Consider the following 13,957-nt stretch of genomic DNA (forward strand, 5'->3'; position numbering starts at 1 on the left):
CTAGTTGTTTTAGATTTTGACAGTGGTGGGTTCTAAATGGGTGCCAGTGGCAAATCTGGCAATGTTATTGTAGGAGGTTGATAGTTTATTGAGGTTGCTTTTAGATAGATTAGTGTAAATAGGTGAGGCATAGAGGAGAGTTGAGATGAGGTGGGTGTGGGCAATAGTAGTTCTAGCTATAGGAGTAAGATGGGGTTTAATCTAACAAAGGGAGCCTAGTTTTCTGTTAACTGTTTTTATTGTGGTGTTGATGTGAGTATCAAAGGTAAGGTTGTGGTCTATTATTATTCCTAAGAGTTTGGTGGTAGTGTCAGGAGATATGACAGTGCCGTTATTAGATTTGACAGTGAAGTCAGTTGGGGTGGACTTTTGTGTGGGAGTAAAGAGCAATCATTTTGTTGTTTTGGGATTAAGGAGTAGGCAGCACTGTAAGAACCATTTTTCTATTATTTCAAAGACATTTTAGGTGAGGGACTGCAGTTAAGAAGGACCAGTAGCGGAGCATATTAACTTGGATTCATCTGCGTATTGTATGCAGATAGCTTGAGGGATGTTTACATTTAGATCACTGAAAAAAATAGAGAATAGAAGAGGGCCCAATATAGAACCTAGAGGTACACCGAGGTTAACAGAAAGGTAGTTAGATAGATTATTGTCCCAGAGCACTGCCTGTTGCCTATTATCTAAGTAGGACTTGAACCACTGTAATGCCTGTGCATCAAGTGAGAGGGACTTAAGTATTTTCAAATGTAGTTGATGGTTGACCATGTCAAAGACTTTTGAGAGATCAATAAAAATTGTGGAGGAAAGAGTTTTACTGTTACGATTTTTGTTAATGTGGTCAGAAAAGGATAGGAGGGCAGTGGTGGTGCTGTGGAAAGGCCTAAAACCATGCTGACAGTTAGCTAATAGGCTATTTTGGAGAAGGTGGTCTAACAGTTGACGGTGGATGCATTTTTCCATAATTTTAGAGAGATTAAGGCAATCGGGCGAAAGTTTGAGAGTTCTGTTGAGTTACCGCCTTTGTGTAGGGGGATTATATGGGAGATTCTCCAAATAGATGGGATGGTTCCTTCTGTTATGGTTCTATTTATTAATATAGAAATAGGATAGGCTATAACTTTAGCTGCTATTTGCAGGTATTTGGCTGGTAATAGGTCAGCTGAGGGGGTGGATGGTTTGAGTTTTTGAAGAAAGGTGCAGATGAGGGATGTAGGAACAGGTTGTAGTTGAAATGAAGGCAGTAAGCTAGTTGAGGAGGAAGGCAGGTTAAAGGATACTGGAGAAAATGAGTTAGTAAGTGATTGGATGGCTTCAGTAAAGAAGGTATTAAAGGCATCAGCAATTTGTTTGGGATTCTCATGGGCTATCCCTGATGGGGTTGGTGTCTTGGAGTGACCTGGATGTAGGAGTCTATTAATACTTGTCCAGAATTTTTGTGGTTTATGTTGCTTAGTTTGTTGAAGTTGAAAATAGAAGTTTATTTTATCGAATAGTATTGATGTTTTAGTAGTATTTCTAAGCTGCTTAAATTTGATATGATCAGCTGGGATTTTAGTAGTACGCTATTTGGCCAAAATGTTGTTTCTAAGTAGAATTTTCTGCCTATAGTTTCTTTTGTTAGCCATGGAGCAGTTTTAGTCCTGTCTCTGATAGTACAAGTAGAGGCATGGTAGTCCAAGATTTCTAAGAATTTGGTGTTGAAGTAAGTTCCTGCATCCTCTAGCTGGAGGTATTTTACAGGTAACCAATCACATGCACTAAGTTCATTTTGGAAGCTTTCAGGGTTAAAATGTTTATTGGATCGAGTGGTTCTATATGTGGTTGGGTAGAGAATATTAGTCTTTTGTCTAATTATATACATTAGTGAATGATCACTAATGTCATCTGGAAGGGTACCTGCTTTATATGTTAGGGGCTGAGTATTTGTTAGAATCCAATCTAAGGTGTTTTCTTTATTGGTGGGTTTGTGGATTCTGGTAGGAGAGGTGATTGTTTGGGAGAAACCATGTAAGTTTATGTGGTTAGTAGGATTAGCAGTAGTACAGCTATTCCAGTCTCTATTAAAGTCACCTAGCACTATGATTTCTTGTGGGTAGTTTGTGGAGAGCCAGCTAAGAATATTTTCACGGGTGGTGATATTATTACTAGGAGGAAGACAGGAGAATATAATGTAGATGGACTTACAGATGTTAATCTGAAGCTTAGTGATAAGGATTTCAGTATTAGTATCTGAAGGTGGTTGCACATCTAGTGAAGTAACTTGGAGCCCTGCTTTGTATAGTATGGCTACTCCCTCCACCCTTCTTGTTCAGGTGATCTTATCTCAAAATATTGTATTCTGGAGTGGTAATTTCATAGTCTCGGGTAGCAGGTTTTAAACATGTTTCAGTTAGACATAAGATGTCAAATGCATGTACCTCTAGGAGAGCATGAAGGAGAGTAACTTTATTGTTTATACATCGTATATTTAGCTGAGCTATAAAGAGGGAGTTAGGAGGCCTTGTGAGGATGTGAAAGGTAGAGGGATTGGAACTATGTGGGTTAGTGGGGCTATTGTTGATGGGGCTTGGGTTAGGATGAATGTCACTAGCCAGTAAGAGGTGTTGGTGAAGTCTATGTGTGTGAATTAGGGGTTTATAAAATATGTTTTGGGTTTTCTTGGTTTGAAGATATTTATAAGTAATATGGGCAACTCTATGATACTTTGGGAGGAGATAGCTGGCTGTTGATGTTATGTTGATGTGTTTGTGGGTGGTCGGTATAGCTGGTAGGGATGCTTGTTTAGAGGGGTGGTGGAAATTGGAATAGTTGAGATGTTCATATGCTGTTAGGATATAGGGTAGAAAGAAGAAAGGTAGAAGTGAATAGAAGAGTAAGAGTTTAATGTTTCTTGACATGGGTGCAATTGGCATTTTGAGGGAAAAGTTGTAAGGTAGTGAATGGGAGGTGTAGCATGTGATGATGAGGGAGGAGTGAAGTATTACCTAGCGAATACTACTTAACGAGAAGTAGTATTGGATTGGATAATGGGAATGTGGGGGTGGCTAGAGAGGTATAAGCATAGGAGCATTGGGGTGGGTGGGAATTGGGGGTAGGGTAGGGGGAGAGGAGTGAGCCCACAGGGCAAATAGAGCAGGTTCAGACAATAAAGTCTGGAAGTTCAGAGAGAACAATCTGTGAATTGCTAATTCCTATGAGGGTACTACCCGGTAGGTAAAGGTAGGTAGAAATCCAGTATAAGTGATAGTAGAGGGGGGATCCCTGAGTGCACTAGTGAGGAATGAGGTGGATGGAATGAGAAATGTACAAGCAATCTAATACAGCACATGTGCATATTAAGTTAGGGTAGGAGAGAGACAGGGTAGAATGGGTGAGAAACGTGCCTAGTGAATGTTGCTACCTGCTGGGAGAAATGTATATTGCAGCAGAAGCGACTGATAAGAGATAGTGAAAATTAAAGTAGGGAAGGCTCTGGTTAACAGCTACTGGAGCCTACACAAGGAGGAGAAAGGTTTGTTTGCTAGGGGTAGAGAGGTGCATGGCTGCTGGGCATCCTGGCTAGGTAGCTTATTAAATACAGATATAAGGTGTTTTAATAAGGTCAGTCACATGCCTAGGTTTGGAAAACTGAGCAAGCAAAATATTTTCTTTAGACAGATTGTGGAATCAAAGCAATGCCATCTAAAGTTGTACAAAATGTAGAACTACTCTTTTATTATGAAGGAATAATGAAATGTGCAGGGTCGCTTGTGCTTTAAACTGCTAGTATATCCAGCATTTTTAGTGTCATGCCATGGCTAAAATAAAAAATTTAAAATGGTGATGGTTAGGAATATCTAAAATGTTCATAGAAAACAAAAGTGGTGACTTTGCATGACTGTTCATGACAGCACAGAAAACATGGTGTCAAATGCATAAAGATAGATAATTATATGCATCATCTCAAATAATTACAATATAACATCAGGACTCCGGAACAAAGTCAGTAAGTACAACAAGGGTATTGCATAAGCTGGGTTTTGTGAAATATTTCAGTAGTTGTCTAGCTTCCTGCTAACATTTATATCTTTGTAATTTCAGTTTGATTGGAATGGATTTATTAGGAAGACAATTGACACCAAAGTTAACCTTCATCTGAAAGACTTGGATGAATCTGAAACAGTGATAGTGCATACTCCTCAGTACTTCCAGGATTTATTCAATCTATTAGAAACTGTGGAAAACAGGTAGGAATGATTGACCTGTACAATGTGATAAATATTTTTGTAATGAAATGGGTCAACAGTGCATTATTTTGCCAGAAATCAGAACACATCATAGTTTGTCACTACATTATAATAATAATTATTATTATTATTATTATTATTATTATTATTATTATTATTATGCAGGATCAATACATTTAAACTATAAGGTATTTATGATTTAGGAAAAGCAAGGCTGTGTAATTCAGGAGCATGCAAATACATCATTGCTGACATAGGTATTAGTGATCTGCTAATGATCCCATGTTGCAGTTATTTAATTGTGGTCCCCTGTAAATTCAGTTGTTTGTATATTTCCATGAATAGTTCCCATGTAGAATATATAAGAAGTATAGTACAGCTGACTGAAATTGTGTGTATGTGTGTGTGTGTGTGTGTGTGTGTGTGTGTGTGTGTGTGTGTGTGTGTGTGTGTGTGTGTGTGTGTGCATGTGTGCATCTATATATATGTATATATATATATATATATATATATATATGTATATATGTATTCACTTTATATCCTTGAAATAATGAAATACTGAAATTCAGTATGTCGAGGCTATAAAGTGGAAACCTGAAAAGAACGAAAACTCAGAAGAGCGAAATTCAAAATCTTGCATACCAGAAATTTTGAATTACCGCTTCTGGTGTACACAAACACACACCTTCCTCCCCACACACAAACACAAGCTCTGTCCTACATAAAAGCTGGGGTGCCAGCCCCTCTGCACACCCCCCATATGGGGGGCACACCCCCTCTACTTAAATATTCTAACTCCGAGGTCACACTACATACAAAAACACACAAAACACCACCACACAAGCTACATTCTTCTCGCACACACACATCACAGTAACAAAACACACCAACACACACCACAGCCCCTACCCAAAACCCTTAACACATAAACACTTACCTGAATCCATAACCACAGTGAAATACCAGATGCGCTAATTCAAAATCTCCAGTATGCGAGATTTTGAATTTCGCGCTTCTGAGTTTTCATTCTTTTCAGGTTTCCACTTTATGGGCTTGAAATACTGAAATTCGATATTTCAGTATTTCGAGCTTCTAAAGTGAATCCATATATACACACACACACACACACATATATATATATATATATATATATATATATATATATATATATAAAAGTCCGACAAATCATTGAAACTAGAATCCATTGAATGGCAACTGATCAAGCACAAGTTGTCAGTCACCAGCTGATTGAAAAATTCAAAACAGAAGACCAAATCTTTTTTGCAGGGAGATGAGCCTCCACACCCTCTGCTAATTATATATACCAGTTCTGAGATTTCACTACAGTGGCGAAAGGGCAAATTTCCCAAACCCAACTGTACAGTAGTCTTGCACAGAACAACTGTCTGCACATTTGATCATCTGATTTTCGATCAGCTGTGCCACCAGTTTTCTAGGGTTGACAAGCTGCTGTTTGACAACTTATAGGCAACCTATATCTCTCTGTATATATCTATATTTGTAGCTATATCTATACCTTTCTCTCTCGCTATATATATATATATATATATATATATATATATATATATATATATATATATATATATATAGATGTAACCAGACCTCTCAACTGTCCAGATTAGAATGTTTCTCTAAAAAGTGCTTGTTTGGGCATGAATAGTTCTCATGTAGAATATATAATCATTGAGGACTGAAGTCAGAAACTAATGACAGAAATATGAGTTTTAAAAATATATATCCTTAATAAAATTCATGCTGATGCAAAACCTGTTATTCTTTCAACTTTTTGTTTGTAAGAGCAATATTTAAAAACTGTCCCTATTTTTGGGCCACTGTCCCCCCATTATTTATAGCTTTGTCTAGATTTCTTGCTTTAACATCTTGAGAGGTATGAATGTAACTTAGAGTAACTGGAAGCAGCAGTAGAAGTAACTTATTGACTTGAATGATGTTGAAGTCTGCTACATTCTGGGAAGGTAGATAGTTTGTATGGGATGGTGATGACAGGGAATCATCAAATGTTGCAACTGGATTTGCATTTGGTTGTTTGGGTATCATGTTGTCTATGGATCTGTTAAAGTTTTTATTACTTTTATTACTTTTCTACAGCTTTGCAGATTCATTTTAATATGTTTTTGTGTGTGCAAGTTTTTTTTTTCTGGTTTTGTTTCTATGACTTCAACATAGCTGACATTTAATTTCCAGTCACTAATCCTGTAATTCTACTTGCAAAGTTTAGGCAGCTTACTATCTGAATTCCATGAAAATTAAAAAACGATATATTTGTGAAAATGATAAAGGATGATGATAAAAGTCCAAATGTCTGAAAGTGTAAAAAAGAAAATAAATTATGCTACCCAAAAACTCACTCACATGAACATATTTACATACATCTACAAAAATATTTTATTTATTTTGATCATCCATTTGTATCTTTAATATGGTAAAATCTTAAATTGCATTGATTGCTAAAATGCTTTTGCTTCAGCTAACTGTGATATCTTAGAGATTTACAATGCACTTGCTGTTTTTTTCTGCAAGATTTTACAGCTGAAGCAGCTGTATAGACTTACAATTGTTGATGTAAATACTTTACTCTATATACACCTGTCCTGTAATTATATGTTTGTTATTTCACGAGAAATGTAACTGCTGTTTTTCTGAGACATATCTGAAATTCATGTTCTATGGTGGAACTTTTTTCCCCAGGTCACCACTGAAAATGGGCTCTGCCCAGTCAGACTTTCCTGGTCAAAAATGGCAAGCACATTAATAAATAATTAATTATAGACCTTTTCATTTTAATGTATATAACTACTGGCTTTTACTTTATATTTAAATGAAAAGAATAAACTCTGGATCTCAGTGTCCCCTGCATTGTTTAAAACATTATTTTTTCATTATTTTTCATGGTTTTGCTGTGAATAAATTAACTTTTGTTTACCATTTTTGCAACTAATGTTTGAATGCTCTTACATCTAGAACTGGGTAGAGTGTTGTCTACATTATATATTTGATTATGCAATTATATGAAATTCTGTAACTGCATTAGTCATGACAAGTAACAGGACAGTAGCAAGAATATCTTATAGCAATCAGTGAAGGAAAAATGTCAGTAAGAAAATATATAATAAAACAAGTTTCCAATTGTATCCATTATGTAACCATAATAGGATGTACTTGGCTACACTAGTGGTGAATGAATCTCGACTCCCCTGAGCCTCAGTTCCCAGAAACTGATTCCCTGACAATGCTGGCATCTCCACAGAAATGCACTGTCAGGCAAATGGGCAGGCACTGAATGCCATTTCCCACTGTTTGCCTTCTTTTCCCTGACAGTGCTGCCATGGGGTTGATTATTTTATTTAAGGAGATGTGTAGCTGCAGCTGAGAAACACTAAAAGCGGTGTTTTCAGGGCCTTTTTTCCATGGATCTGGGTTTGGGCAGTTAACACTTCAGCAGACTGATGTTTGTTCACTCGTAGTGGAAGCAGCATATCCTTGTATGGATAGTTAAGTCAGTATCACAGCATCATACAAATATCATATCATGTCATATTTAGTTAATGAAGCATGAGTGGTTGTGTGTTGATGTTATGAGTTTGGTTTGAAAGAATCTGTATTCTAAGTAAACACTATACAATCTTTTCGGCAGATGCTTAATTTCAAATGCTGCTGTCATGGAAATGTTAGAATCAACTGGGCAAGTCAGTAAAGAGCTGATCACTCAAAATTTATCTCAGTATTCAGTGGTCTAGAAGCAACATTTAGCATGAACACGGGGGGGGGCAAAGCTCCCAACAATACCTAGTTTTATTATTTTGTTAAGGTCATTACACACTAAGCTTTAAAGAAAGTTGGCAGAATCAGTTTTGCTCAGTTTTAACACTTTTTTTGTGTGCTTTTGTCAGTTAAGAGGTTCAGTGACTGTTGCATTATCCAAGTAATAAATAACCTAGATAAACAGTCAGCAATATTGCGATAAACTCCACCACTATACTCTTCTGCAATTTCAGATCTAGAAATATGCTACCACACTCTAAACAATGCCTTCAGAGACAATTTTCTTAATCTCTTAAGACAGAAATGTAAATTAAAATTGCCAGATAAAATTAGCATCATTATTAGATGAATGAGATGAAACACTCTGTGAAGACATAAGTAATTACGTTATCTTTGGAAATCAGATACATTTTTTTAATTAATAACAGGCACATATTGTAAACAATAAAAATGCAATAGTTATGTTAAATGTTTTACATATTTGATTGTGATTAGATGTATTCAAAATGAAAATTATATATAATGTACAGCAGTAGTTACTTAAAATCTGAACAAAAAGCATTTAAAAACTGATTTCATCCTCACTGAAAGCAAACATTTATGAACTTGGTAGCTAAGGCTGTATAAAATTAATTAGAGCATTTTTAGTTTTTGCCATGCAAAAGGATAGCTAGTTGAAGAAGAAAGCATGTGATAATATGTTTTTTACTTTTATTTTCCATTTATTTGTTTGGCAACTGAGTAAAAGAACTGAGCCTTATTTGGAATTGTTTACTGATGACCGAGGCTACAAGTACCTGCATGTTTTTCGGATGTGGGACGACACTGAAGTACCTAGAAAAAAGCCAGCGCAAATGCAACAACAGCGTATAGACTCCACGGAGACAGTGAGAGAAGGTCAGGACTGAAACTCTGACACTGGAGCTATCAAGCTGTACCTTTAGAAATGAAGCAAAGTGCTGCCTCACCACCGAACCGCCATCCTTTCTATGCCTGACATATGGCTTAAATGTATATTGCCATGTTGAAGATAAGCACAGAAAAGGACTGCTTGGTCAGTCTTGGTTATATAAGCAATAACCCATGACTGGGTGTTGGTAATGTTGGATTTAACCACAGCTGGTGTGGTTTGATCATGAGGGCATTCCTTCACATTGTTTCCCAGTTCATAGGTTCATAGGTTCATAGGTTCATACTAGGCTATCTGCCCGAGGGCATTTACAAGCCTAGCCCATCGTTTTGTGGCTTATGCCACCCCTTTAGTATGGGGAACTATACCCATTATTTTGCTGTGCCTCTGTCGAGCAGTGACACTGAGGTAATCCCTGGGGTATATCTGCGATCTCCCATCCATTGGTCAAGATTTCTCTTGAACAAGGCCAGCGAGGTGCTCTGCCTCACATGTACCGGGATTTTGTTCCACAGCATAGGGAGTCTTTGGGTGATGAATCTATCCTTCCAGCACGTCCTATTAATAGCCGTGTCAAGGTTTAAGTCTCCCGCCCTTGTGGCTCTGATGGATCTAGATTTTTTGAGGTGAAGCATATTCATCAAATCTGGGTATGACATGGCCTTGTATGTTAGGCAAAGGTCACCTCTGAGCAAGCGGTAAGCGACTGAATAGAGCTGGAGTTCTTTCAGTCGGGCAGCATAGGACAGATTTTTGAGACCCTTTATCCTTTTGGTGAGGAACTTTTGTGGCCTCTCCAGCTGCTGCAAGTGTCGGGTCAGATACATTCCGAATGGGGCATTGTACTCAATCATTGGTCTGATGAGTGATGAGTAAAGGGAGACTATGACCTCCCTTGATCTAGATGAGAATCCCTTCATGATAAGGTGGGCAATGTAGAAGGTCTTCCTAACTACTTTAGCTACATGGGTGTCGAATGACAGACTACTATCAACCTGGGTCCCCAGGTCCCTGATAACTTCTTCTGTGCTCAGTGGATTGCCACCTATTTGGTAGCTAGGTAACCTTGTTTTTCCCGAAGGGTATGACTATGCATTTTTGGCATTTAACTTTAGGCCGTGGCTCTGGCACCAGTTATCCGCTTCTGTGAGACCCTTCTGAAGGATATCTGTGTCAGATGTGTTTTCTACTATGGCCCAGTTTGCAGTCATCTGCAAACTTTGTCAGCCATAACCCTCCTGTGTTTGCTTGTACTTGGAAAAGTAGATGCCAAACAAGAGTGGGCCCAGGACTGAGCCCTGTGGGACACCACTTGTGACAGGCTTTGAGTCTGACATGGCGCCAGCAACTCTGACCCTGTGGGTTCTGTCACTCAGCCAGTTTGCAACCCATCTTGTGATGTATGGGTTGACATTTAAGCTGATGAGTTTTTCAATGATACCCGAGTGGGGTATTGTATTGAAGGCCTTAGCCAGATCGAGGTAGGCTGTATGGACTGCCTTTCCCTCATCAATGGCTTTGGTGACTGTTTCAAAAGTCAACCAAGTTTAAAAGGCATGATCTGCCTTTGACAAAGCCAAACTGGGTTGGATCCAAAGTCTGCAAATTCCCTATGTCTTTATTTATGAGGTCCATTATGATCCTCTCCATGGCTTTGCAGATAAGGCTTGTCAAGCTAATGGGCGGTAATTTCCAGGGTCGGTGGAGGCACCGCCTTTGTGAAGTGGTACCACAGTTGCAGTGCGCCACTCCTGGGTAATGTATCCAGAGGTAAGACTTTGATTAAACAGCTGTCCTAGCTGTGGGTTTAATTCCTCATTGAGTTCATGGAGCACACAGCCGGGACACCATCAGGTCCCATGGATGCTGTGTTTTTGCTTTGGAGAGAGCAGTTCTCACTTGGGCGCTGGAGATGTTTGGGGGCTGCAATCGTTTGGTATAGATATCTCTCCTTTGGGGAGGGGGAGAAGTTTGCACTGAACCTGTCAGCCAGTATGTTGGCAATGTCTGTAGGATCAGTAATCTTCACATCATTTTGAACTAGCTCTGAGCATATCTGGGAGTTTCCTCCCAGGTTTCTAACATAGCTAAAGAAGGCCTTATGATTGTCTTTTGAGTCTTTAGCTATTTTTCTCTCAAATTTGCTTTGGATGATTTTATGAGAGCTCTTAGTTTTTTACTTATAGTGATCAAGGGTGTCTTACCTTTTAAGGATTTTGCTCTATCTTGTAGTAGCTTCCTCCTTTTGTTGTAGAGTTTGTTTATGGCTGGGGTCCACCAGACTGGATGCTTGCCTTTGGTACAAAAAGTCTTTGTTTTGCTTGGGATTGCCTTATCCATGCAGTCCTGCAGGTGCTGGTAGAAGGCATTTGTAAGTGATTCAGCGGCTTGAGTACTGTTTTCCACTGGCTCGGGGGCCTTAAAGGAGACCACACTAGTCTTTAGAAGTGTGAAGTCGGCTTTTGAGAAGTTCTTTACTGTGGTCTTTTTTATTTCAGGTGGGGGTGGGATGAGGACCTCCAGCGAGATTAGTTTGTGGTCTGATCTCACCAGTGAGGGGTACACCTCCGGTGTTGAACATTGTGCTCCCATGTTCGTGATGATGAGATCAAGTATGTTATCTCCTCTTGTGGGGATGGTGACTAGTTGTTCCATGGCATTTGAGTTTATGAATTCCAGGAACTTTTGGACTAGGGTGTTTGGGCTTGAGTAGTGTTCCCAGTCTATATTAGGGTAATTGAAGTCACCTAGTATGATGGTGTTTGGTGATACATTTATCCCCTCTAGTGTTTTCAGGAAGGCCATGTGAGGTTCCTGAGTTTGTGAGGGTGGCCTGTAACATGCTACAATTTGCAGAGCAGTCTTGCCTATGGAGTTCTTCTGCGTTTTCTGATGTAGTTCATGCATATGGGACATACGTTCCCACGTTTGCACAGTACATCACTGTTGTTCATCAGAAGCAACAGAGTGAAAAACAATCTCTGTTGCTTTTATTATTATTTATTTTTTTTTTTTACTATGAGGCAAAAATGTGGACATTCTCTGAAAATGCAGACAGTTGAGAGGTATAACAATCTGCATATACAGTGTAAAAGTACAAGGAGACCCAGGTCTGCTTCTGTTTCTTTAGTTTTACATCTAAGTTTTCTTTTATTTGGTCTGCTCTCCATAGAATATATCAATAGAAAAGCCTGGCTGCTCAATGGTACTTCAGTGGCTGGATTTTTTTTTATTGGTATATGCTTGATTTATAAGGGGCACGTTGTCTGGGCTGACCAATCAGTGTGCATGTTTTTTTAATACAAATGAGAAGTCATTGTATAGTCTGAAATTGTATACTTCTGTTTTCTCAGACCTGTCAGTCTAAGGAAACAGTCTGTTGGGTCTTTCCATGCTGTCAACCTTTATTTTATTCATAGTGATACCATGGTAGGTCATTGCTGGCTTCTGTCATCCTTTCAGCAAAGCAAAATATACTAATATTGATTAGCTTCCAGAATTAATGTTTAGTCATGTCTTGTTTTCTGCAAAACTCATTCTAGAATTAAACTTTCTATTTTTTCCACCAACAAATCTGCAAAAACAGCAGTCTGTATGATTCAGTTCACACAATGATATAACCTATGAAAGCAAGTAAGAATAATTCAGTATATATAACTACGACCAATCTCACTATCATTTAATCTCTTTTTTATGACTTTCAACTTGGATAAATATGGCCCACCACAAGAAAAGAAAAACAAAGATACTTAGCGACAGCTAAACAAACACTAACTGCTAGTAATATCCTAACAAAGTAATATCCCTTGTGTCTAAGCACCCAGAATGTTTAACTTTAACAGTTCAACACAGACTGTATCTGATGAGATGACTTCATGAACATTTTTAGCTTTAATTCTAGGTGCCCAGGCTGGGATTCACAATCATAAAGTTCCTGCATTAGTACTCTAATATTGTTAACCTCTTTGTGTTTCAAGGACCTGGCAGTGATCTTCTTCCCAGCCGTCATTAATACATTTAACAGATGTCTACGATGTGGTTGTGTAATGAAAACAAGGGCATATCCAATGCAAGTAATGATACAGACAGAGTGAAAAAAACATGGTGATTTCACTTTACAGCACCCTTGTTGCTCCTTTTTAAGTGCTTTTTAGGGCTGAACAATCACAGAACATGTGTTTCCAGTTCCCCTTTATCCCTTCTGCACATCTCCAAACACCAGTGTAGGTGAGTTGAAGTGGGCAGTCGCCCTGGGTGCAAAGTGTTAAGGGATACAATCAGTCAATCCTGATCACTGTTCACTGTATATTGGCATTTATAAATAAATGCTGGTATTGAATTTGCAGTCAAAACTGAAGCTCTATACTGCTCTGCATGTGGTATTCACTGTACCATCTACTCTTCATGTATGAGAGAAGACGTTTTTTGTTGTTGTTTTTGTTGTTGGAGGGGCACCAGATCAGGGCACAGCACTGGACATCTCCCTTTTACATAAGTTCTTAGACTTAGCTCCTCAAAACTAATCTGTGAAGAGTTTGTTGCTTCAGTGTTAAACATGGGACACAGAAAGATGCCAGATAGTTCATTGTCTTAGACTGTATGTCTGGTGGGGCTGGGAGCTCTAAATATATATTGTCAAAAAAGGCTGCAAAAATATCAAGCATTTCTCAAGGCCCAAAAGGAGGAAGTTATATATCTTGCACTTAAAAAAAATGAACATGCACAGGAATTTGTGTAGTTCCAACCTCACAACATCGCTTGTCTGTGATGAATAAAAGCCTTTTGCTTTGGAACACTACCTGGATTTCATGATTTTTGGAAATTATTATGACTGAGCTCATCAATGAAGTTTTAAGACCACAAGTTTCTCTGTTTTTTATTTTCTATATCTCTTGAACTCAGATCCCTTAAGTTAAGCACCATTTTTCAATTACTTGCCTACACAACTAGAGGACGAGACATAGGGGCGATATCAAATCATGTTAATTTCAGTACGAGACTTAGGGGTGATATC

The 13,957-nt window shown here is 38.4% G+C and overlaps 1 protein-coding gene across 1 annotated transcript in view; it reads left to right on the forward strand.

The window, feature by feature from the left end:
• PHEX (phosphate regulating endopeptidase homolog X-linked) overlaps positions 1-13,957 on the forward strand; it is a 1,091,028-nt gene that overhangs the window by 371,489 nt on the left and 705,582 nt on the right. Inside the window, exon 9 of the mRNA XM_044072288.1 lies at positions 4,084-4,229. Within this exon, the coding sequence (XP_043928223.1) occupies positions 4,084-4,229 (146 nt within the window). The remainder of the gene's footprint in view (positions 1-4,083; positions 4,230-13,957) is intronic.

This window comes from Protopterus annectens, chromosome 5.part0 (genome assembly GCF_019279795.1).
Source record: "Protopterus annectens isolate FY-2018-M chromosome 5.part0, PAN1.0, whole genome shotgun sequence".
NCBI classification, from domain to species: Eukaryota; Metazoa; Chordata; order Ceratodontiformes; family Protopteridae; genus Protopterus; species Protopterus annectens.